The sequence below is a fragment of the Gopherus flavomarginatus genome, chromosome 9 (genome assembly GCF_025201925.1).
Source record: "Gopherus flavomarginatus isolate rGopFla2 chromosome 9, rGopFla2.mat.asm, whole genome shotgun sequence".
NCBI lineage: Eukaryota > Metazoa > Chordata > Testudines > Testudinidae > Gopherus > Gopherus flavomarginatus.
The window spans coordinates 73,214,035-73,238,282 of record NC_066625.1 but is presented as its reverse complement, the minus strand read 5'-3'; the positions used below and the strand labels follow the sequence as shown (position 1 = coordinate 73,238,282).

Below are 24,248 nucleotides of genomic sequence, written 5' to 3'. Positions count from 1 at the left end.
CCAGTCCCTGCAAAAACCGGCAGCATGAGGCAGCGGCTCCCCCTGCGGGAATACGCGGGGACCCGGGCTCCGGAGCGCTGCAGACAGGTGTGTGTGCGGGCTGGAGGCAGGCGGAGCGGAGCGTGGGGTTCGGTTCAGGAAGGGCTGGCCGCGTGGGGTGCAGAAGTAGGGGGCGGGGTTGGGTGCCTGGGGTGCAGAAGGAGCAGGGGAGCGGGTGGGGTTGGCTGCATAGGGAGTAGGGGATAGGGGACGTGCGTGCAAGGGGGCTGCACAGAAACGGGGGTTGGCTGCGTGGCCTGGAGAAGGGTAGAGGTTGTGGAGAGCCGCGGGGTGAGCTGCATGGGGCGGCGGGGAAGGGACGTGTGGGCACCCTTGGCTCCCTAGGATGGGGAAGGCGGCGGTGTAAGGTGGCTCCGCGAGGTGGGGATAGAGGGTGTGGGGCAAGGGCGGGTGGCTCCGTGGGAAGGAGATGGGGGGTAGGTCTGCGGGGTGGGGCTAGAGGGTGTGGGGCAAGGGGGGGCGGCTCCGTGGGGAGAGGGAGATGGGAGGTGCTGTAGGGGGGTAGGTCTGAGGGTGGGGATAGAGGGTGTGGGGCAAGGGGGGGCGGCTCCGTGGGGAGAGGGAGATGGGAGGTGCTGTAGGGGGGTAGGTCTGAGGGTGGGGCTAGAGGGTGTGGGGCAAGGGGGGGCGGCTCCGTGGGGAGAGGGAGATGGGAGGTGCTGTAGGGGGGTAGGTCTGAGGGTGGGGATAGAGGGTGTGGGGCAAGGGGGGGTGGCTCCGTGGGGAGAGGGAGATGGGGGGTGGCTCCTCTGGGGGAAAAGGGGATGGCTTCGCGGGGCGGCGATGGTGTAAGTGGGGTAGCTCCGCGGGGGTATATGGAGGCTGGCTCTGCCGCGGGGGACATGGGGGGTGTACGGGTGCGTGTTGGGGGAGGGGTGTGTAGGGGATGTCAGCTGCAGGGCTGTGCTGTGGCAGAGCCGGGCTGGTTTCCCGCGGCAGGAGGGCTGACAGGCAGGGCTCCCGCGGCCTGTGTCCATACTCTGCCCCCTTCACTCCCTCCTCCCGCCTGGGCTCCTCCCTCTCTCGCTTCTTCTAATTGCCCCCTTTGGCTCCCTCTCCCAGAGTGTCTGACTGGGCCTACTCCGTGCCTCGCCTGCGTGCTCCCCGCTCTGCCCCGTACCCTTCGCTGGAGGCAGCTACTGCTCGGGGCGGGGCGGCAGGTGCGAGGCAGTCCTGCTAGCAGCCTCCTCCTCCAGACCGCTTGTCGGGTGCGCGGCGAAGCCGGAGGAGAGAGAGGGAAGAACTGGTAGCTTTGCCTATAAGCTCAGTTTTCCTCGAAGTCGCCCCTGGCAACCACTAGGAGGAACTAGGGAAAGCTCAGCTGGCTCCTTGCAGGCCCTCTCCAAGAGGCTGCCTATCTAGAATGCTATTGGGGAGCCTATGGGCTTGTCATATCACCCCCATTACAGAGTCTTTGCAGGGCTGACTCACAAACACAATTTAAAGTATGGGCACCAGTCGCTGGCCTCTTGCTAACACTCTTCCTGGAGGGCAGCAAGGGGTGCACCAACACTGAGCACAAGCAGGAGGCTGGGGTAGGGCTGCTGCATTGGGAGGTTGACTAGTTAGCTGCTAATAAGGAACAAAAGGCCTGGGTGGGTGGCTCAGGTGGAAAATGAAACAGAGCCCTTCACCCTAGTTGCTGGCTTGATCAAAGGCATGGTTGCAGTGACTGGATAGTTACCATTGATGGTTGTTCAGTAACTATGGGAATTGAGTTCAGTGGTCTCAGTCCATTCCCCACTGAATATGTTTCCATAGGACTAAAATCAGCATAAGGAGCAGCATTTGACACACATGCAGCCAAGGGTTGAAGTAGTTCAAAAATTAATTTTTCTAGGTAGCAGCAGAGTCCTGTGGCACCTTATAGACTAACAGACATATTGGAGCATGAGCTTTTGTGGGTGAATACCCACTTCGTTGGATGCAGGGGATGAAGTGGGTATTCACCCACGAAAGCTCATGCTCCAATAAGTCTGTTAGTCTATAAGGTGCCACAGGACTCTTTGCTGCTTTTACAGATCCAGACTAACACGGCTACCCCTCTGATACTTTCTTGAGGTAGTGCTTCCAGCTCACCCTCTATGCACATTACCCCATGTGTTTTTTCTAAAGCTATCTCCCCAGCTTCTTGTACCAGCAACATCATTCATCCCTATTTTAAAGTTTAAGCATAACTCCAATCTTTGGAAGCTCACTCAGGTTGTACCAGGCAGGTCTGGAACCCTAGCTCCACGAAGAACATGGGGTTAACAAAGGCAAAACATACAATAGTATTGATTAAAAAAACATTAGAAATTTAATGAGTATGGCCTCACAAATCCCAGAAATTGCTTTAATCACTGAGAAGGGGGCATTTGGGACTGGACAAGTCTTCTGAAATCTTGGCTTCAAACATTCAGTGCTGCCCGAGGGCTCTCATGCCATTATGGGCACTGTTCTCCAAAAGCTTAGTGGGGTAAAGGGGATGGGGCAATCCCATACATAGGAACAGAGTATGCTGAGCAGTGAACCACCTTGGCAAAGACATCCACTAAATTAATATAACCATTTACTCTTTCACATTTGCCTCCTGATCCCAGATGCTACTTACATAGCAACTCCTAATCAGCAAGTTGTTGAATCAGTTTCTGACACTCAGCTGGGCTTGTGGGTTCCTGTATACAGTAATTGTAGGGGGGCTGGATGCAATCACTGGACTATTTATCTGCTCAACCAGCAAGCTTTCAGCTTTAGTTCCCTAAAGATGTAATCTCAAAATTCGAAAACCAGCAAGGATTGCTTTACCTGGTCTCCTAACTCTCACTTCTATGTCTCATCACCATAGGCCGTCAACAGCAGCCCTAGGGGTTTAGGGACCCCTGCAGAAAAATAGTAACATTTCTGGGAGCCAGCAACACTGAGAACATCAAGGTACTCCTTTGTAATATGGTGGTGGCACAGCAGCACAGCTAATAAATTATGACAGTAATTTATAATCCACCCCCTTTGTCACACAGTAATGGCTTCCAGCTTGTGGCCAGCTGTTCTCTTCCCTGTAGTTGTCTCCAACTGCCATGGAATCTTTAAGGCCAAGTGATCTCACTCCAGCCACAATCTGACCTGCTGGAGTGGGGGGAAGGGGGGTTCTTATTACACACAATAGGAAAAAAGAAAGCAATGTCCCATTCTGAATTTTAACCTTAGGTTTTGTATTTTACTTGAGTTTTTTTGCATCACCTACAGTAGAACAGTCCAAGAGCTTTCCCCTGACAGAAACAAGATTACATTTCTAAACCCCTTCCCTGCCAAGTTAAAAGCAGAAACAAAGACACTTGTAAAAATATTTAATCATTCACTTCCACATATCAGTGTATTTTTAACAAACATTTCCAATTACAGATTGATTGACAAAAAGATTGTCAGTAAAAACACCACTTCCCCACAACACCAATTACTACTTACCTCTGGATAGTCTTGTTTAAATAGATTTGTGCTTGTATTGGTATCTGCTTGTTTCATTACTGATCCAACAACAGATGATGTAAGATTCTTTTGGACAAAATGAGTTCCCAAATTCACAAAAATAGGCAAACCACCAAATGGCAGCTTCATTTCAGTGATGCTATATACCTGCAATAGCCAAAAGTGCTTCTGGTACGTCTACCTCTAAAAATACTATACAAGTTATATGATACACGTATTTGCAGATTGTGAGGAGCCTACACATGACTTTAGTGGCTCACAGTTCCCACAGTCAATGGCACTTAATATACTTTATTCATACAAGCATTTAGTCCTCAGGATACTCTGGCACTTCAGTCTTCGTTTTTTTAAAATTACAGAAAAGCCTTTTACCGCTGAAGATCTTGTATCCAAAATTCAGACTAGACCTTAAAGTACGGATATGAATTAAAAATCCTTAACTGTCCTGCTGTCTCATTTTATAGATGATTGAAATCGTAATTTATCTGAGCTGCAGACCTAGTGGACTGTCTTGTAGAGATGCAGTATTTGTTTGACAGTGACTTCTGCAGATGATCTGGGAAATGGATTAAAGGGTGAAAAGTCAGTTCAGATAATAGACACCCCCAAGTTTTTCCCTCTTATACCAAGCCATCTATTTAGCCTCCCCAGATTCTAACTGACACTAATCAGTTTCTCACCTTGTTTGTGAGAATGATCTGTATCATGATTATCAGGCTAACTGCACTTCATCCACTTTGATCTTTTTGAGCACACCCCTCTGGGCCTCAGGCAATTCTCTTTTTCTTGGGGTGAAATTGTGTGTTTCTCCTATTCTCAGATCAGGTGCTGGGTGACAGTAACCTGTGTATCAACTGTGATCATCTTAGGTCTGACTTCAGCTGAGGCCCTGCAGTTCTATTCCCTCTGGGGCAATGACAGTGGTAATTAGTGACCAATCAGCTTCCTTAAAGCAAAGTATAATTTATTTAGACCAAAACCATTTCAGATTAAACATTTTAAAAACTATAAATCAGGATAAAGTCCATGCCTACTTTCTCCTAATGCTTACCATTCTGTGAATCTCAGAATGCCAAATTCCTCTGGACTCCTTCCTTCCTTCCTTGGTTGCTCTATACAGCCTGTCTGCTTAGATAGCTCGCTGATAAGTCAAACCCCCTCCCCCCCCACATCGCACCATCACAGGCTTTTTAACTCTTTAATCTTTTGCTCTCTAGTTCCTAGCCTGGCAAAACAAGATTTACAGCATGTTGGAGGCAAAATGTAGGATCCCTATGTCTAACCACTGGCCTCCACTGTCCTTTTAGCGTGTATGTAGGTATTCTTATCTGGGAAGTCATTGTATTGCAGTACTGTACAGGTCCCATTGAATTCAAGCATTATAGGCATATCAAACATTCCACTATGCCAAGTGCAAGTTAGCACAATGCATTCACAAAGGGAAGTCTTATAACCCAGTGCAAAAAAATCTTCCCCTCACTGACAGTCACATATACAGTGTTCATACCATTATTACATATCAATATTCATAGATCAAGATATAGCAATTCCACAGTATTCATAACCGTAGTACATATCCACTGCACTGTCAATCTGATTTTAGGTGCTGAGATACAACAGGAAAGGAGTCCTTATAGGAGCTGAACATATACTGCTTGAAACAAAAGCAAGTCTGTGGCAGCCTGATATATATCTTACAGTTTTAATCTAAGGGCTCATCTACACTTGGAAATTCAATTTTGATAAACTGTCAAATAAGCCCTAAGAAAGAGCCTTTATCATGCAGGATAGAGCTTATTACTGCATAAAGACTTTTTTGATTTGTGAAAGGCTTGGCTTACAATTCAGACTAAAGTATAGTCCAAATCAACCTGCTATGTGGAAAAGTATGTAATGGCTACAGTGTAAGGGATCCATAAATTAAGCAAGTCTGTGCAATCAAGTTTAGTTTACATCAATAACAGGCCTCAATCAGAAGAATGTGCTCTGAAAAATTCAGTACTTTAAGAGACTATTCTATTTAATGCAAACAAGATTTTAACTTTTATTTTTCCTTTAATGTGAAAGATTTTTGTAATCTAGAACAAGTAAAACCTTGCTATATTACATACAAAACCAGAAAACTATAATACAATATTAAAAAGCAGCACACCCACAAGATAATGCAAGTTGCAGTCCATAGGAAAAAAAAAATCTATGCTTCGAATGATGATTGCAAATATAGCCTTGTGTGAAAGGTGAACAGCACAAGAAAAAAATAATTTATGCCCCTTTTTATTTCTTTTTAAAGTATAAATATGGCACAAAGGGTTATTTTTCCTAAAAGCTTTCTTCTTTGCACTAGATATTTAGTTCTTGTCTAGTTTAGACCAGGGGTCGGCAACCTTTCAGAAGTGCTGTGCCGAGTCTTCATTTAGTCACTCTAATTTAAGGTTTCGCATGCCGGCAATACATTTTAATGTTTTTAAAAGGTCTCTATAAGTCTATATTATATAAACAAACTATTTCATTTAAAGTAAATAAAGTTTTTAAAATATTTAAGAAGCTTCATTTAAAATAAAATTAAAATGCCGATCTTATCAGTTTAGTGTGATCCTTTTCCTCGCTGAGTTTTCCAATGTGCGCCACAGCAGGGAGTGGCTGAAGCCAGGTGCAGAGCCCTGGGCTGGCTGCCGGTACCCAAGGCCAGCAGTGGGCTGAGTGGGGCTGGAAGTCTGGATACCGGCTGGCGGGGTGGTGGCCGGAACCCCAGACTGGAAGCAGGCTGAGCCTCTCAGCCTGTCACTGGCCCCGCTCAGTCCACTGCTGGTCTGGGGTTCTGGCAGGGGTGAAAGTAACAAATTTCTTACAGGTACTGTCGTATTACACCCTGCCCTTGGGGGGGGAGGGGAAGGAGCTCAGGGGCTGGGATGTGTGTGTGGGGGCACTCAGAGCAAGGGGTTGGGACGCGGGGGGATCAGAGCAGGGGGTGGGGATGTGGATGGTGCAGGAGTCAGGGCTGGGAGCATGGAGGGGTGTAGGAGTCAGGGTTGGGTGGCATGAGGGGTTCAGGGCAGGAGGTTGGGGAGTGTAGGGGGAAATCCTGGGGTGACAGGGACTTTGGGCTGGCCTGGGACTGTCCTGGTTGCGGCCGGGTTACCTGGATGGTGGATGGGTCCCTGCCCATGTTCCTGTTTCTGCCAAGGGAGCTGTGGGCCACCTGTGTGGGGGCACTGCATCTGCAGGCAAATGGGGGGCAGCGGCAGAAGACCAGGGGAGAGGCCAATGGAGAGTGGGCAGGTCCGCCTCTTCGGCAGCGGGTCCGTCACTGAAGGAAGGACCAGCCGCCGAAGACTGAAGCAGCGGTGGTAGAGCTGCCGCAGATTGCGATCGCGGCTTTTTTTTTTTTTTTTTTGCAGCTCTGGGTGGCAAAAACGCTGGAGCCAGCCCTGAAGAAGACCCTCTGGCCTGCCACTCCCTTCCCCCAGGGGCTGCAGGGACGGTACCTGCCTGAAGTGCCCTGGTGTCCAGCCATGGTGATGAGAGAGGGGCAGCAGGACAGGCTGGGACGTGGACACCTCCACTGCGCCTCCCGCCGGCCCCTTTCACTTGCCTGACTGCCTGCTGCTTCGGCCGCCAGTGCCAGCCTGCAGGAGTTCCAGCAGCCCCCTAGCTGATTGTGCCACGTGCTGCGCTCCAGCATCGGCCAGCTCTGGGTTCCAGCTGGGTTTTGGTTCCGGCTGTGGCCCTTTGCCAGCCAGGGTCTCAGCTGCCGGCCTGCTCAGCCCACTGCCAGCCTACATTTCCATTCACCCAGGCTGGCGGCGTGCTGAGTGGGGCTAGCAGCTGGGACCTCGGCATGCCATTAACAATCGTCTCGCATGCCACTGTTGGCACGTGTGCCATAGGTTGCCCACTCCTGGTTTAGACTATATGGACCGCTGGGAGCTAGTAGGATCATGACAACATTACAGTACAAAAGTAGTAAAAATCTTACTGAGATGAGAAGTGACTGTTTAAAAAAATTAATTTTGTTAGCACCTACTTAATTCAATAATCTAATGGTTTGGAGAAAATGAATCTTCATTTAAGATTTAATACCCTTGTGCCTTCAGTTAAAGGCAGCTTTCAATGTACAGTGTAAATCCTCAGATTTCTGGTGGTTGTGGATGGCCTCTCAGACTGCGTCAGATCTCTTACTGGTACTGGTATTAAGAGTTGAATTCTGGCTCACAGAAGTGCTGACTGACTGGGACTCAGAGGTGGAAGGTCTTATGGCAGACCATGCTTAATACTGCTATGACAAAAACCAGCAGAATGAATATATATAAATCCTTCTTTCTATACAGTAAGGAAGGGAAAATGGGTACCATAAAACTTTTCTGCCCTTTGTCTGCAGGTCACTTTTAGAAGCAGTGTTATACAAAATCATGCATTTATAAAAGATTAACAGATTAAAAAAACCCACCAATTTTTACATGTCATTCTTCAGATTTTTCTGATTTAAGAGAATACTTCCTTATTAAATAATTTTTCATAAAAATTCAAATCTGAGGGGGTTAATGATGGTTTTACAGTCTTCAGTGATTTTACAAAATGCTCATGTTTCACACTAGTTGCTTCAAGTCCATTCTCTTGTAATGCCTGCAAAGCAGCCTTAAAAACAAACAAACAAAACACCTCGATTTAGAGAATTTGAAATGTTTTCAGCTTTGTCAAGAGCTCCGATGTTGCAAATCAATCTTTTCAAAACTTAAAAATAAAAATGAACATTAGTGCAGTGTTTTGACATAGTACTGTATGATTCAAGATACAAAAACAATAGGTAAACGTTAAATGAAGTCAATTTATCAGATAATACAAATGTTAGTTTGCTTTCTCTATTCTTCCATTCCAAATTCAGTTAATACTCTTTCACTCACTGCATCTAGTTGATTGGGCTAGAAGACATAGCCTTGTGCACTTAATTTTTCAGATATTCTACCTAATCTCCCCCTTCCTCAAATACATTACCTCAAATATTTGTGGACACATTTCCCTTGCCCTAGTCTTTTTATTCCCAATTTATCAATGTTAATTTCAGCAATAAATTCTATGATGTGTAGTAGAAGGGAGAAATTTATCTGGATTTTAAGTAAGGCTTTGAAAAGGAAAGTAAGAAGATAAGTTCTGGAGCAAGTACTAGAATAGTCCCTTACTCCAACTAACCTGAAATATTGTCAAAGAAATCCATCAGGTTTGTTTGGTATCATTTGTTTGTTTTTGTAAAGTTAATCCATGTTGCTTATCATTCACTCTTTTAAATGCTACCCTCTGCTTCAAAGAGAGAGAAACAGAACCTAGCAGATTCTGGTAAATGTAGGTAAGAGAGGCAGAGCCACTTTGGTAGCATGCTCCCAATATGCTCTATGATTTTTGGAGGGGCAGGTCTGAGACACAGGAAGAGAAGGCACTCCTCACAGTATGCTCATCTCCCTACGCAGTGGATATGTGCCTACGTTGTTTCTACTAAACAGAAATAAATCAGGCTTCTTACTTGCTCTATTTGAAGGCGTTTTTGAGCACTGTGTGTTTGTCCAAGGATAGGAGCTCTTGACAGGAGGAGAGGGACTAGAACGATCTTGCTGTAGGACTGGATTTACCCTCCTCCCCAAAAATCCAAGTTAGTAAAGTTGCATCATCTGCCTTCTCCATACAATCTCCTGCATGGAGAGTTTCCAGGCTCCACAAATTGCTGCTGGTGTCTCCAGAGGAGCAATTTATTCTAATTTTGCACCTAGTTCAACTTCAGTACTAACAGATCCCTTATTTACTTGGTGTATTTTACTGATACAACATATGTTTTTCACTCAGCTGGTATAAAATGTTGTTCATTTGTCTTACCCTTTTCATTAAAAATTGAGGAAAAAGTACTAAATGTCTTAGAATATTCTATAATTTGGCCTCTCCATCTAAAATATTCATAGAATCATAGGGTTGGAAGGGACCTCAGGAGGTCATCTAGTCCACCCCCCTGCTCAAAGCAGGACCAATCCCCAGATTTTTACCCCAGTTCCCCAAATGGCCCCCTCAAAGATTGAACTCACAACCCTGGGTTTAGCAGGCCAATGCATAAACCACTGAGCTATCCCTCTCTCCCCCCAAAAATAATGGAGATATCCTATCTCCCAGAATTGGAAGGGACCTTGAAATGTCATTGAGTCCAGCCCCTTGCCTTCACTAGGTAGGACCAAGTACTGATTTTGCCTCAGATCCCTCAGTGGCCCCCCTCCTCAAGGACTGAGCTCACAACCCTGGGTTTAGCAGGCTAATGCTCAAATCACTGAGCTATCCCTCCCAGTTTACTTCACTGATTAAACAAAAAACTTCTTACCTCCTTGCAGAGATTTTCAATATCGGCTCCAGAAAAGAGTTTGGTTTGAACTGCTAGGTATTCTAATGACACATCAGAATCTATTGGGATTTTTTCTGTGCAAATTTTCAAAATAGAAAGCCTTCCCTATAATACAAGCACATTACAAAAGACAAAGGACAGTCACTTAGGTACTATTTGTGTTATTAAAAGTATTTGTTTAGGCCTATTTTCTGCCACCTTTACTCATGTTGGCTAGTACTTTACTCTGCAAGTTCTAAACTCAACTATATTACAGCCACAAACAAATATTCTGCTTGTGGCAAACGAGTGCCAAGAAACAAAAACCCAGTTTACCACAGAGTAATCATATGATGCATTCAAGGTGGACAGTAAGACAGCAGTTGAAAATATTTTATTGGCAAACGAATCATCTTGACTTGAATTCTGAACACTAGCAGTCTGAATGAAAATCTAGTTGGGCTGCCAGGTATCTTACTGGTCTGCAGGACACTAAGCTATAGTTTTGCGGCAATATTGTCACCAATTGCAACAATTTTTACATCACCTCACGACTTCTTAAAATCATGAATCACTGGATCTTGCTGCCTTTTGGGGGGGGGGGGGGGACTTATTTTGTACCTTTGTGCTCCCACCCCTAGCTTGGTATAGGCTATCTGAAGAACTTGAATGCCAGATAAAAAAATCCCAAAAGAATGTAGACTGCTCAACTATCCATGCTATGTTGGTTGGTTGGTGGCAAAATCTCGCAGCAATGCTTATGGTTTAAGGTTGTCTAATACTTTCCATTTTAAGTCACTTTCTTCAGTTGCTTATACCTTTACCAACATTTTAATCTTTTGGACTGAAATTTCCATGTTTGCCCTCTGCTTCAGGGTGACTTTTTCTGGAAAGTTTCAGAGAAACTGTTCACTTTCCAAGGACAAGTCTAGTACAGTAACTCCTTGCTTAATGTTGTAGTTATGTTCCTGAAAAATGCTACTTTAAGCTACTTTAAGCAAAACAATGTTGAGTAAATCCAATTTCCCCATAAGAATTAATGTAAATAGTGGGGGGTTAGGTCCCAGGGAATTTTTTTTGCCAGACAAAAAAGACACAGACACAGACACACACACACGGTATAAGCTTTAAACAAACAATTTAATACTGTACACACCAATGATGATTGTGAAGCTTGGTTGAGGTGGTGAAGTAAGAGGATGGGATATTTCCCAGGGAATGCCTTACTGCTAAATGATGAACTAGCACTCAGTTGAGCCCTCAAGAGTTAACAGATTGTTGTTAATGTAGCCTCACACTCTACAAGGCAGCACAAATGGAGGGAGGGGAGACAGCACGGCAGAGAGAGACAGAGACACACATCGTGTGTGTGAGAGAGAGAGATGCGCATTACCCCTTTAAATACACTGACCCCACTCTTAAGTATCTGCCTTTTTAGGTAGATCAGCAAGCTCCCTCTGTTCTGAGCCCTGTGGTATCCCTCCAGCTCTATGGAGATGCGGGTACAGGAGTAGGGGGGGCAGGAGCGGGGGATACCCTGACATTAGCACTCTTCTTCCCTCCCCCTCCCACACACACCCACAGCTCCAGGGAGCAGCTCCAAGGCAGAGGACAGGAGCAGCACATGGCAGTGGGGAGAGGGACACCTGACCTGCCTGGTAATTGTGCACAGGGAACTTAGAAGAGCTGATAGCGGGGCTGCTGGTCTAAGCTGGTTCCAAGCCTCCACCAGCTCCAAGAGACTGCTCTTTCTACAAGCAGTGGACAAAGCAGGTGGATACCAAACAATATTATAACAGAACATTGCGCAACTTTAAATGAGCATGTTCTCTAATTGATCAGCAACATACCAACGTTAACCATAATATAAGCTGACCTAAACACAGGCAATTCAAGCATTTGGAAGTTAGGGAGTGCCAGATTTTGCAAATATATCATCATCAAGCATTCAAAAGTCAGGAAGTGCCAGAAATGCCTGTGCCTTGCTCAAAGTGTCTGAAGGGTGTACATTTTTATATACATTTAAATGATATTTTATAAACCACGCTGCTTTCATATTTATTTTAAAAGCTAGAAATTTAGTAGTTGATCTTCAGTGCAAACAGCTACACATTCTTACAGTGTGTAGCTGTACTATGCCTCTTTTTCTTGCTAAGAAATAGTATACCTACAACTTCACACCTCTATTTAAATTTGTGTGCAGATTTATAATGCATTACCTTCTGATCTGGAGGTGGAATATAGATGATCTTGTCTAACCTTCCAGGACGCAACAAGGCATCATCCAATTTGTCTGGTCTATTTGTTGCAGCAACTATCATGACATCTTTGTTCAAAACTTCTTGAAACTCTATCTGAATGAGATTATATATGCAGCAAATTAGATGGGTATACAGTGTTTTCTATGCTTTAGGCTACAGAACAAGTATAATTTAGAAGTGTAAACTAAGAGGAGAAAAAGAGAGGCAATACAAAGAATAAATGCATATATCCATATGTAGTCACTTTCCTTTTTCACTACCAACGTTTCTACTTTGTGTAGGCCAATCTACCAATATGTAATACATTAAAGAAGAATCAATATCCACTCTGGTAATGCATATGGAACTTTCTTGTGGTCAGAGTCTAGCAAGATTGTGAGTGTCAGGCTGAGTGCAGAAAAGACGTAAGACTGCAGTATCATACAACATTTTCAAGGGTTTATATAACTGTTAAAAATGGCAAGTAGTACTAAAAAAGTTTATTAAAACGTATTGTGCATTCATTATAGCAGCAATAAATCTGACACCACAAACTGGGAAGTCACAGAAATTTACAGTGATGAAATATATACCCAGTAATGGGGAATAGGTGACTATTAGTTATTTACATAATTCCTTAAATGTAATCAGGAATAGTTTTAAATAAATATTTAAATAAAATTAAGATCACATGCAATGAATAAAGGTCAGCTTAGGTACTTAAAAGCTGACTACATGGGGACAGAGCAATTGCAAGTTAGTAAAAGACACTGCTGTTAAAATGCTCTAGCGAAAATTTCAGAGACAGAACTCCTACTGAAAAAGGCAGAAATGAAACAGAAGAGGATAACTAAACAAAAAGGGGCTAATAATGTACGAAGTCTGCTGCTCTAAGAATTCAGAATCATGATATTCTAACATGCAGAGGGAGTAAAGGAGAAGTTTTAAAGGTATTCAGGTGGTATATCACAAAAATTGAGGGAAACAAAAAAATTACAGAGGAAAATAAAGGAAACAAAAAAGAATGAAGCATGTGTAAGGACAACATTATGGTGGTGATGGAAGGTTCTTCCGTATGCCAGAATGGGGGGTGAGGATGTAATCCTATCACCCTGAAATCCATTTTAACAGCGTAGCAGGAGCATGTTAGCTATCTCCAATGTTGTATGTAAAAGAACATACTGGATACTATCAAGAAGTTGTCAAAGGCAGCAGAAAGGTAATGTTTTAATCTGTGAAAGCCAATGGTTTAAACTTCTGGAGCACTTTAGCAATAAAAACGAACCTTCTTCCTATACATGTGAGTGTACATACCTGTCTCTCCTTTTCGTTTTGTTCTTGACAATCACCTTCAAGCTGTAATTTATTTCCTCTTCTCTCTGTGACTTTAGTGCCAACACCATCTAATTCATTAAGAAGGACAGAAAGAACCTTCTCTGGGGCACCATGTCCAGTTTTGCAGGCTGATCGAGATCCTAGGATAGAATCAATCTCATCCAGGAATATTATTGCTGGAGTATGTGCTCTTGCTTGGCGAAAAACCTTTTATAGGGTTCATAAAATTAATTTAAAATGTTGTAATGCATGTATAAGTTCCACTATGTCAACTGAAAACACTTGTTATATATTTTCTACACTTTTACTTAAATAAATATTTATTTAAAATGAATTAGTTACAACACTCAGTGGAGACCAATCTAGTTTACATTTACTGTATAGCAGACTCTAGGTGCCTAACCTAATACTAAGGTCAACCAAAGAACAAAAAGCCATACACAATAGGTAGATTAAAGACATGAGTCTTAGGGACATATGCTCAGCAGATGTAAATGATAATAGCTCGTCTGAAGTCAATTGAGCTGTATCTGTTTAGACCAGATGAGAATCAGGCCTTAATGTCTTAAAAAGCAAAACATAGGAGTGATTATACAAAAATAAGGAAATTATACATCATATGTGATTAAAAACCAAACCTGAGACAAAATCTTCTCTGAATCTCCAACATAAGGTGAAAAAAGGTCAGCACCACTAACAGAAAGAAAGGAACAATGGCAGCTTGTGGCCACAGCCTTCACCAGAGTGGTTTTGGCACATCCTGGTGGCCCATATAGGAGAATACCCTTTGGCTGAGACAGTCCCATCCTCACAAAAGCCTGAGGAAACTTCATAGGCCACTCAATACTCTGTAAATACAGAAAGGATGAAACATTTGCAGTGATGTATCTAGTGACACATTAGCCAATAAAACTACTGGTCACAGTACTGCTCTTTACCTTGCTGTATTACCACAGTTGAGGTCAACGGACATACTCCAATTTGACCCTCTTTGTTATAAAGGAGACAGGACAGTGGGTAGGGCATTCTCTGAAAGGGCACATTGGTGAACTCATTTCCCCTCTGGTCTGAAATAGCGAAGTGTATAGACTCTCAAGGGTTGAGGATAGTTGGAATGAAATGGGTATATGCTGCTGCAGTAACTTCCCTCTACTGGCTGATGTGTTAATTTTCTATGATATGCTCCTGGGCGATATTTTGAGATTGTAAATTGAATTACTCACAAGGTGCTAGAGCCTGTGTATAGGCAATATTAGTTTGATTTAAGAAAATACAAAAAGGTGCTTTAATATTTTTAAGTAATTAGGAATCAAATTTTAAATACGAATTAAAGACTGATGCAATTCCCATAAGAAAACTTTTCAATTCTGCAGTGTATAGAACAGTGTGAGGTAGGTGGGAGAAATTATAGTTTTGTTTAAATGTGCTCTGCACTTTACCTGTTTTAACTTTAATTTCACATCTTCAAGACCACCAATTTGTTCCCAGGTAACAGGTTTAAAGTCAGTTAGTCCAACACTGCTTCGAAAGGAAGATGGCTGAATCTTTTTAAAAGCTTCATGGAAATCTGCCATGTTAATCAACATGTGAACTGAATCCTGAAGAAATGCACAAAGAACAAATAAAAAAAGGAAAGCACAGTTTCTTCCTTTGAATCATTAATAATTTATAGAGCTACATTAGATGTCCACAGCATTTTACAATATGCCAAATGTAACTGACAAAGAAGAGAGCCCCTATCTTAAAGAGTTTACGTATGACAGACAAGTACAAACACATACCAACAAAATAGTGTGCATTCATTGTGGTTGGATACATTTTTTGTTATGGCACAGGAATGGACACTTTTGAAAGACACTGATGTTTGAGAGAGTATCTTTGCTTCTCTCCTGAATCTACTCTAGTTCTGCCATATGAGAGTCTAGTGAGGGAAGCTGTTGATAAACCTGGGATTTAGGGTCACTACATACAGGATTCCTAGCTCCCTCAAATATGAGAAAAATGTTTCCATTTACTCAGGTATCTGTTCCAGTAAATACAGCAGAATGCATTTAGATCAAATATATGGACCAAAGGCATTAACATAACCCAGCAGTCACTGTCCAACATTAAACAGTGTTAAATAATGTCTAGGGTTTGGTATACAGAGACCTCAGCCTGTTTAGTACCCTGGCACATAGTCCATTAAAAATCCTTTTAACTTTTAATAAAAGAAAGGAAAAACAGTTAAAGCATATAATATTTTACATTTCAAATAAGGCTTTCATTTTATCAGTGTCTCTTGCTCCCTTTACTTTTAGCTGGAGAAAGTCTTGAAACAGAGAATCCCTTTTTTTGCCATTCTTTTAGATATCAGATATGACAATAACTGTCTTTTTGGATAAAGAGAAGTTAGTTGAGATGGACTGGAACTGCTGTTGTTGAAGCTGGATCCCACATGGTGTTTGGGATTCAGCTGGAGCTGGTAGAGGTGGTGATGTCATATAGGTCCCTGTCTCTGGCCCGGATCAGGGTCCCAGGAAACAATGGGGATGACAATCATTATGGAAGAGCTTGTTCTAGTAACTAATTTTTTCCCTCACAGAGTCTCTTTCTTTAAGGCAGGGTTTCTCAAACAGGAGTCGCCGCTTGTGTAGGGAAAGCCCCTGGCGGGCCAGGCCGGTGTGTTTACCTGCCCCATCTGCAAGTTTGGCTGATCGCAGCTCCCACTGGCCGTGGATCGCTGCCAGTGGGAGCTGCGATCGGCTGGACCTGCGGACGGGGCAGGTAAACGCATCGGCCCGGCCCGCCAGGGGCTTTCTCTACACAAGTGGCAACCCCTGTTTGAGAAACCCTGCTTTAAGAACTCACAAAAGAAATTGTGTGCAAAATAGCCCATCTATTCATTATTTTGTCCACCAATTAGGCCACTTTCTGACCCACCAATTTTGGTCCGCTGATTTCTGGTTTCATACTTTTCTTGTTTACCAGGCATGATCTTAATACAGTCCTTGCATTATATCTGTAGGCCTTTTTGTTTGGACTAATTCAGTCTGTTTCCTATTCCTAAGCTTTTCCATCAACACCTGTTGTTACAGGCTACTGTGATTGCTTATGAATTTTCATGTACTTTTTAGAGTTATGTTCACAATGGTAAATTTGTAGACCCAATCATCACATATCCCCTCACCTCAAACATTCTATAGAATATAGGCTTGCAAAAATCTTGGATTATGGATCTATTTTTCATCCTCAGTTCATGCTAAATTTCATCGAAGGCCAGGCTGATCCCTAGTCTTGTTCAGCGCTCTGCATATTCTTCTTGTTTACATTAGAACACTTTGTAGCCATAATTCACCACCAATGCAGTTCCTCAAATGACACCTGAGGTAGACGCTTTAAGGTAAACAGGACTCGGGTATTTCCTATCATGTAACCTAAAAATGCCCCACGAGTCCTGTCTACATTACTAGTAGCTTTCACTGCTGATAGCACTCAGTGGTGACTCAGGGTTACCAAGTTTGATAGTATAGCCAGAGGTTCTCACGACAAATTTTTTGGTGGCCTCAGAGTGTGGCCACCAACACTTATTGGTGGCCACTGTTAAAATTTTAACTAAAATTCCTATTTAAGTTTAGAAAAGTCAGAAATAAATATGCACATATACATGTCAAAATCATTCCAATTTATTTACGTGGGGATTTTTTGCAAACTCAATAATAAAAATAATGTACACTTGTCTCTATTCTTTACTGGAACTAAACAGAACAGAAAGACAACTATGGTGCTTTGCACGTTCTTGTCTTTTGTTCTTGTTTATTGTGTGTTTTGGGTTGCTTTTTTAAAGACTTGCTAGCTAGTAAGTCTGTTGCTGTGAAAAGTGATATTAACAAACATACAGATATCACTTTTCACAGCAGAAGACTTACTCAGCGCTGGCAAGCCCAGGGACAAATTAAGCCCTGGATGGGGAGGTGGGTATGATGGCAGAGGGGCCCTGAGGCAATGGGGAGAATGGATGAGGGTGCTAAGAAGGAATCTGGAGGACCCCAGGGAAGGTGGGGACTCACTAGCAGCCTGTTTCTCCAGCATTTGTCTCTCCAGAAGGGAGCAGGACCCAACTCCTGCTGGCAGCCTCAAGGGAGGGGCTACTGCTTTACCCTGTCCCCCATCACTGTCCAGGAGGCTGTGGCCACAAGAAAAGACCCTGGTGGCCGCATTTGAGAAACACTGGCTAGACACAGCTCTACAGACAGAGCATGAATCTGAGGGACTGTGTATTCTCTATATCATAGTGAAGAAATTCAGCACAGGGCTAAAAACCCCACTGTCTGCAAGCTATTGGACCTTCTTCCCTCCCTCCAGTGGAGAGTCTCCTGCAGCCTGGCAAGCTACCCCCTATATCATGTTTGCTGAAGTCTACAGATATCATAATAAAATGAAATAAGCTGCGCTTTGCAGAGGAGTCGTCAGTGTACACAGCACAGAGGCCAGCAATTTGGTTTATTTTTTCTTTGACCATCTTTTGACAGAACAGCTGCTTCTGTCAGGGCTACTGGGCTCAATTTTATTTTAATGATCATTTTAAAATTTTTGTACAGGACTGATGGTGATGGAGGTTCTATAAATAAAATGTTCCCCTGTTATCACCATCTGGGGAGGAGAGTAAAGTGCACCAGCATCTCCCATAGTTTCTGATTCCAGAGATATTCTGGATCTCCATCTCACAGAAGCACTCCTTGACTTCTTTTCTGACCCTCCACTCCATCATGAACAACAAGGGAGCAATTGAAGCCTTTCCTCCCCTTCTCCTAGCAGTCCTGACTGAGGAGGAAGAAAGATTAACAAATAATGCTTCCCTGAGATCTATATCTACAACATCCCAGAAATATTACTGCTGCACCATGGGCATTTGTAACTGTTCTCTTCGGGCCAATGTCATGTAATATTAGACAAACAAAATAAGTCTCTGTTTGTGCAAACCACAACACAAACTACTACATGGCTCACCTTACTAAGAAACAGATTTTTATATAAATTGCTTGTAGCTTATGAAAGAGACCTTAGGTGGAAAAAATGTATAGAATGTACTCTTCAATGAAAAACTGACACTCTCTGCCGTGTATAACACTGAAAAGCTCATGGAGAGAATAAAGATATTCCACATCACCTTTTCATTCAAGGAGATGGCAGTCAGTTGGTGATTGGATTGAAAGACAGTAGCAAAGCTTATAATTACATCTATAACACGTTTGCTATCTTATTTTGAATATTCTCATCCCTGAATTATTCATTTTATATATTAAAGTAGAGTGATATTAGTTGGGAAAAGTGATAAATGTGAATAATGACATCTTTTTTGTTTAATCTGACTCCTTACCAAACAGCTGTGGAGGACAGCCTGCATAGCAGCTTCCCTGCAGAATGCCGTAAGATCAGCTCCAACATATCCAGTTGTCATTTCTGCTAGGTTAATCAAATCAACATCAGTGGAAATAGGCATATTAGAAGTAATCAACTGTAGAATAGACCTTCTCTGTTTAAGTGTTGGTGTCCCAATGATAACCTAAAACAAATACAATAAATGGAAATTTATCAGTGTTTTGCTATATTTCTCTGTCACTCTGTAGCCCTAGATAAGTCACTTATGTTGTCTGTATTTTAGACTCCCTCATGCAAATTCTCCTGTTTTTACACTGTTTCAGAAGTGATTAATTAATGGATCTAATACTCTGAAAATATATAGGACAATACAAGTACCTTTCATTTACACTTATTTAATTTTCCAGGTTAGTAGCATTTCAACGAATAGATGTTTTACAAAAGAACGCCACCTAGAATCTAAAGTAATATTTGAAAGATTAATCAAAAGATTTAATAGTGAAATAATCACTTCCTTGAAACATAAGAACACAAGAGATTAGTGATAATACTTTTCTATTTAAAAATTGTACAAGACACAAGTCAGATTAAAAAAACTCCATGGAGAATGATTACTCTATGCCCTGTTAAATAAAGCTAACTGCTATACAATTAATTAACACATGAAATAAACGAAGAAGATATGACTGCACAAAAAAGGACCAACAGGCCTGTAAGTATAAAATAAAACTGAGCAGAGAATGTGCATAAATTATTGAAAACCTGCTAAAATATAACTAATCAAATTGTGTATTTCACTTGTTAATAATGCTGTCCAATCCTGAAAATTTAGATAAAAGTGTGAATGCAATATGGAAGAATTTACCAAATTTGAACTGACTGGGATAATCTCTGTGAATTACTGATTTTAGGCCATGGTCCTGGACTAGACCCTTGCAGCGAGTTTGTTGCAGGTTCAAAGTTTTAGTGAGTATACAGACAGACAATAAAGGAAACAAGGATTCATCACTTTGCTGGCTATATTTTTTGTCAATTTATTTTGACAATTTTAAGTTAGTATTTGATGTCTGATATAGATCTAAAACACAAGCAAAGGTGGTATATTTTGTAAAAATAATGAAGCTAGTACATTAACTAAAATGAGCTCTCACTACAGCACTCTGCTATTTTATCTTTCATGAAAGGGGCAAAAACTGTCAATTTTGTGTGTGATTTATAAAGTGAGTGTGTGTGAATTAGCATGGTTCCACCTGTTCTTAGAAAATTTTAGAATGACCTGTACTAGACATGATCACCACCAATTTATGCACAGTCCAAAGACTCCCTAAAATATAGTACTTTTAACTTTAGAAGTAGATTTAGTGCTTATGAAAGGTGCCACACTGACACAAGTTAGTATTGTCTATCTTAATACATTATTGCTAATACTGTCTGCTCTTGCTACCACTAGCTCAGCTCATTTCTTGTGGCCAGGTCTACCCTAGAAGTTTTGCTGGTACAACTCCTAGTGTAGATACAACTTATACTGGCAAAAAAGTGCTTTTTGCAGCAGAACTTATACCAGTTCACTAAGCAAAATGATGAATACCAGCAAAAGTACTTTTATGCTGCATAACTGCATGTACACTAGGGTTTTTGCAAGTACAGAAATGTTAAAATAATTCACAACTATAACCAATTTTGTAATAATTTGAGTGTAGACGTAGCCTCAGTTAATTAGGTTTCATTTGCATGGCATCTGATATAATAGGGCTACTAATTCAGCAGGTCAAGTTTCCTTCCCCACTCTGAACTTTAGGGTACAGATGTGGGGACCTGCATGGACACTTCTAAGCTTAATTACTAGCTTAGATCTGGTATCGCCACCACTACCCCCAAGCACCACCTTTTTCCCTGGATAGTCTTGAGGGACTTGGCCAATTCCCTGATGAACACAGATCCAAACCCCTTGGATCTTAAAACAAGGAGAAATTAACCATATCCCTCCCTTTCTCCCACCAACTCCTGGTGGATCCAGATCCAACTCCCTTGGATCTAAAAAACAAGGAAAAATCAATCAGGTATTAAGAAAAGGGCTTTTAATTAAAGAAAAGAAAGGTAAAAGAAAATCCTCTGGGAGAGATTAGCATACCAGCTACTCTCACAGACAACAGATTTAAGACAGAGGATGTTCCCCGGGCACAAAATTAGTTACACAAAAAAAATACAACCAATGCGATTCTACCTATAATTGCATAAGACAGGTTACAAAGAAATAAACATAAACCTATTTATTCCTTTCTAAAACTTACTACTCTGATAAGAGGCTGGTTCCTTGATCTTTTTCACTCCAGCTAAAACTGAAACTCTAAACAAAGGAAAAACTTCCCTCCTTCCTTTTGAAACACCTTGTTCCCCCATTGGTTCCTCTGGTCAGGTGTTAGCTAGACTACTGAACTTTTTAACTCCTTACAGGTAAAAGAGGCATTAACCCTTAACCATCTGTTTATGACAAGCAGGTGTCCATTGAGACTTCCTGGAAAAGTAGGGTATAGATTCAGATTATAAAGCCACTGTGATATTCCAGTCTAATCTCCTGAACAACATAGGCTTCTTACAGGATTCCCCTGAATTAATTCTTGTTTGAACTGAAGCAGCTCCTCCAGAAAAACATCCAATCTTGATTCAAAAATTTCCAGTGATGGGAGAATCCACCACAACCCTTGATAAATTGCATCAATGGTAAATTACCCCCACTGTTAAAAATGTATGCCTTACTTCCAGTCTGAAAGTCAATTTCCAGACACTGGGTCATGTTATACCCTTGTCTCCCAGACTGAAGAGCCCTCCCCTTTTTTTTTTTTTTTGCCATGTGGAAACTTATAGACAGCAATCACCCCTTAACCTTCACTTTTTTAAGCTAAGTAGATTTAGCTCCTGGACTTCATCACTATAAGGCATATTTTCCAATCCTTTAATCATTCTAATAGCTCTTTTCTGATCCCCTTCCAATTTATTTACATCTGTCTTAAATTGTGGACACCTGAACTTCAGTATTCCACAAGCAGTTGCACCAGTGCCAAATACAGAAATAACTTCCCTATTCATACTCAATATTCCTGTTTATACGTTGAAGGATTGCATTAACCCTTTTGGCCAGTGTCACACTGGGAGTTTGTGTTCAGCTGATTATCTAACATGACCCCCAAATCTTTTTCAGCTGCTGCTCCCAAGATAGGGTCCCCTGTCCTGTAAATATGGCCCATATTCTTTATTCCTAGATATATAATTTTACATTTGGCTGTATTAAAAAAAACTCATAGTGCTTGCTTGTTTCCATCTTCTCATACGATCCAGAGCAATTACCTGTCCTCTTCATTATTTATCAAGCTCCCAATCTTTGTGTCTGCTGCAAATTTTATCAGTGATGATGTGAACCAATCCCTGTGAAATCCCGCCTAGAAATAAACCTAATCGGCCATGATTCCCCATTTACAGGTCTCATAATGTAAGTGTCAGTTAGGTAGTTTAATCCATTTAATGTGTGCCATGTTAATTTTGTATCATTCTAGTTTTTTAATCAAAACGTTGTGTGGTTCAGTTAAATGCCTCAGTTTAAGTACATATTTAGTATATAAACCTTTAATCAATTATTTAAAAACCAAGAAGAGGAAAAAACCCTCCAAGCATCATTATAAAGCAGCAAAAAGGTAACTTTTTCTTCTCCTTTGTAGGTCACTGATCTACAGTGAGAAATAGGGCATCAAACCCGATCAGCTGACATGACACCGCAGAACACCACTAGGCCCTTTTTCACCGATTTCTCAATAGCAAAACGAAAAATGGTATTAAGAGTGTCAGAAACAAAACATGAGGAACAGGCTATGCTCACCTCTCGGTCAAATCTACCATGTCTCCTCAGTGCAGGATCTAGGGCATCAGGCCTGTTTGTTGCTGCCATGATGACCATCTCATTTTCACTGCCCATGCCATCCATAAGAGTTAACAATTGAGCAACAATACGATTTTCAGGGATGCTGTTTGAACTTCCCCGTTTAGGGCACAAAGAGTCAATTTCATCAATAAAGAGAATGGTTGGTCCTTCACTGGACAATTCCTTGCCTTGTTCAAAAACTCTTCTCAAGTTCTCTTCACTTTCTCCAGGCCTTGAGCCATATATAGCTGGACCACTGATGCAAAGCAAATACGCCCCCACTTCCCTTGCAACTGCCTTTACGAGAAGAGTCTTCCCCACACCCGGAGGGCCCACCAACAGTACTCCCCTAGGGGCAGAAAGACCCAACTTCTTGAAGGTTTTGGGAAAATGGAAAGGCAAAACAATCATCTCTTTCAAAGAGCTGCCCAAATCATCCATTCCTGCAACTGAAATCTTTGCAGTGTCCTTTGACAAGTGTCTGTACCATTCTAAAGTGACTACTTCTTTAATGTTTATATTAGTTTTGGGAGCTATCAGGCCAGCTTCTTCTGTCGAAGCATCTACAGCCAGTATTTCAACACATACCACTGGATTTCCAGGAATTGGGGCAGCAGTAACAACATGGTGAAGAGAAACATACACATTTCTCAGCAGCTCTTTGACCATCTCCTGTAGTGTTGCTTCTGGGGTGGATTTTTTCAGGGTAAGGTTCTTAAGGACCACTTTCACTGTTACTTTTCTCAACCGGTGACAGGCCAAAAGCTTCAAGTGACTGACACTCACCGTGAGACCTTTCAACTTGCTTGCAGTTAAACCTGAAGTTTTACATTTCAGATCAAGCTGCAGGTAACCATCAGCCAAATCATTTCTGGGCCAGGCAGTGCACAAACAGCAGCCACCAGGAACTGTGATCCTAAGTGGGGATCCGAGCCCGGCTCCCAGAGTGGATAACGTGGCAGGTCCCATCCTGCATCTTTGCGTGCCTTCGTCCCCTGGGTCTAGAGGGAGCAGCTTTAGGAGAGCAGCCGCCATAGTCGATATTGCAAAGTGATGACGGCAAACCACGTGCAAACTGAGCCCCCTCCCCAGCACAGCGGGCCGCCGACGTAAGGGAGAGGCTCTTACGTGCGCCTGGCACTCTTTGGCCAAGGGCGCTCACTCTCCGACGCGACCCCCCAACCCGCCCACCCTCGCGGGGAGCTGCCCATGGGGCGCTCCCACCCACACGGAGACTGCACTGGTCCCCTCCCCCACCACATACAGGGGAGCCCCCAGCCGGGCAGAGGCAGCTCGTTGCCTCAGACCGGCCTGCCTCTCCCCACGCCTTACAGCCCCGGGCTGGCGGAGCGCCCCCTTATATCGTTATAGGCGGGAATGGAAGAGCTGGGTCGCGGTAGCAGGGTCCGGAGCTGCAGGGCAGCCAGAGTCGAGCGGCTGAGCAGGTCTCTCGCAGTGAGGAGACGAGCCCGGCGCTCGCTCTCGCCAGGGCCGGGAGAAAACTACCTTCCACTTCCTCCCA

At 42.7% G+C, this 24,248-nt stretch overlaps 1 protein-coding gene and 1 long non-coding RNA gene across 4 annotated transcripts; one reads left to right on the top strand and one right to left on the bottom strand.

Annotated features, from left to right (window-relative positions):
- Nucleotides 1–7,971, top strand: LOC127057703 (uncharacterized). The gene is made up of 2 exons (XR_007776152.1): nt 1–87; nt 6,924–7,971. It is a non-coding gene; the product is annotated as an uncharacterized LOC127057703 (long non-coding RNA).
- On the bottom strand, nt 3,371–24,248 carry SPATA5L1 (spermatogenesis associated 5 like 1). Of its 3 annotated transcripts, XM_050966632.1 has the most exons (9): nt 22,685–24,245; nt 18,812–18,997; nt 14,892–15,050; nt 14,091–14,300; nt 13,432–13,659; nt 12,097–12,231; nt 9,878–10,003; nt 7,973–8,160; nt 3,371–4,081 (listed from the first exon to the last, which is right to left on the bottom strand). In XM_050966632.1, the coding sequence occupies exons 1-8, from the start codon at nt 23,759–23,761 to the stop codon at nt 8,008–8,010; spliced, it is 2,274 nt and encodes a 757-aa protein (XP_050822589.1). In that variant the 5' UTR covers nt 23,762–24,245; the 3' UTR covers nt 3,371–4,081; nt 7,973–8,007. The 3 variants fall into 3 exon arrangements, with proteins under 3 accessions (XP_050822589.1, XP_050822591.1, XP_050822590.1); XM_050966634.1 differs by lacking the exon at nt 14,091–14,300 and having other exon boundaries at nt 22,685–24,248; XM_050966633.1 differs by lacking the exon at nt 7,973–8,160 and having other exon boundaries at nt 22,685–24,247.

What these genes read in the sequence shown, in the direction of transcription:
- SPATA5L1 (XM_050966632.1), bottom strand. Translation starts at nt 23,761, where the DNA reads ATGGCGGCTGCTCTCCTAAAGCTGCTCCCTCTAGACCCAGGGGACGAA. An exon ending in CTGTCCTCCACAGCTGTTTG is followed by an intron (nt 15,051 to 18,811) that starts GTAAGGAGTCAG and finishes GCATTTCTTCAG; the next exon opens with GATTCAGTTCACATGTTGAT. An exon ending in TTCCACCTCCAGATCAGAAG is followed by an intron (nt 10,004 to 12,096) that starts GTAATGCATTAT and finishes CTTGTATTATAG; the next exon opens with GGAAGGCTTTCTATTTTGAA.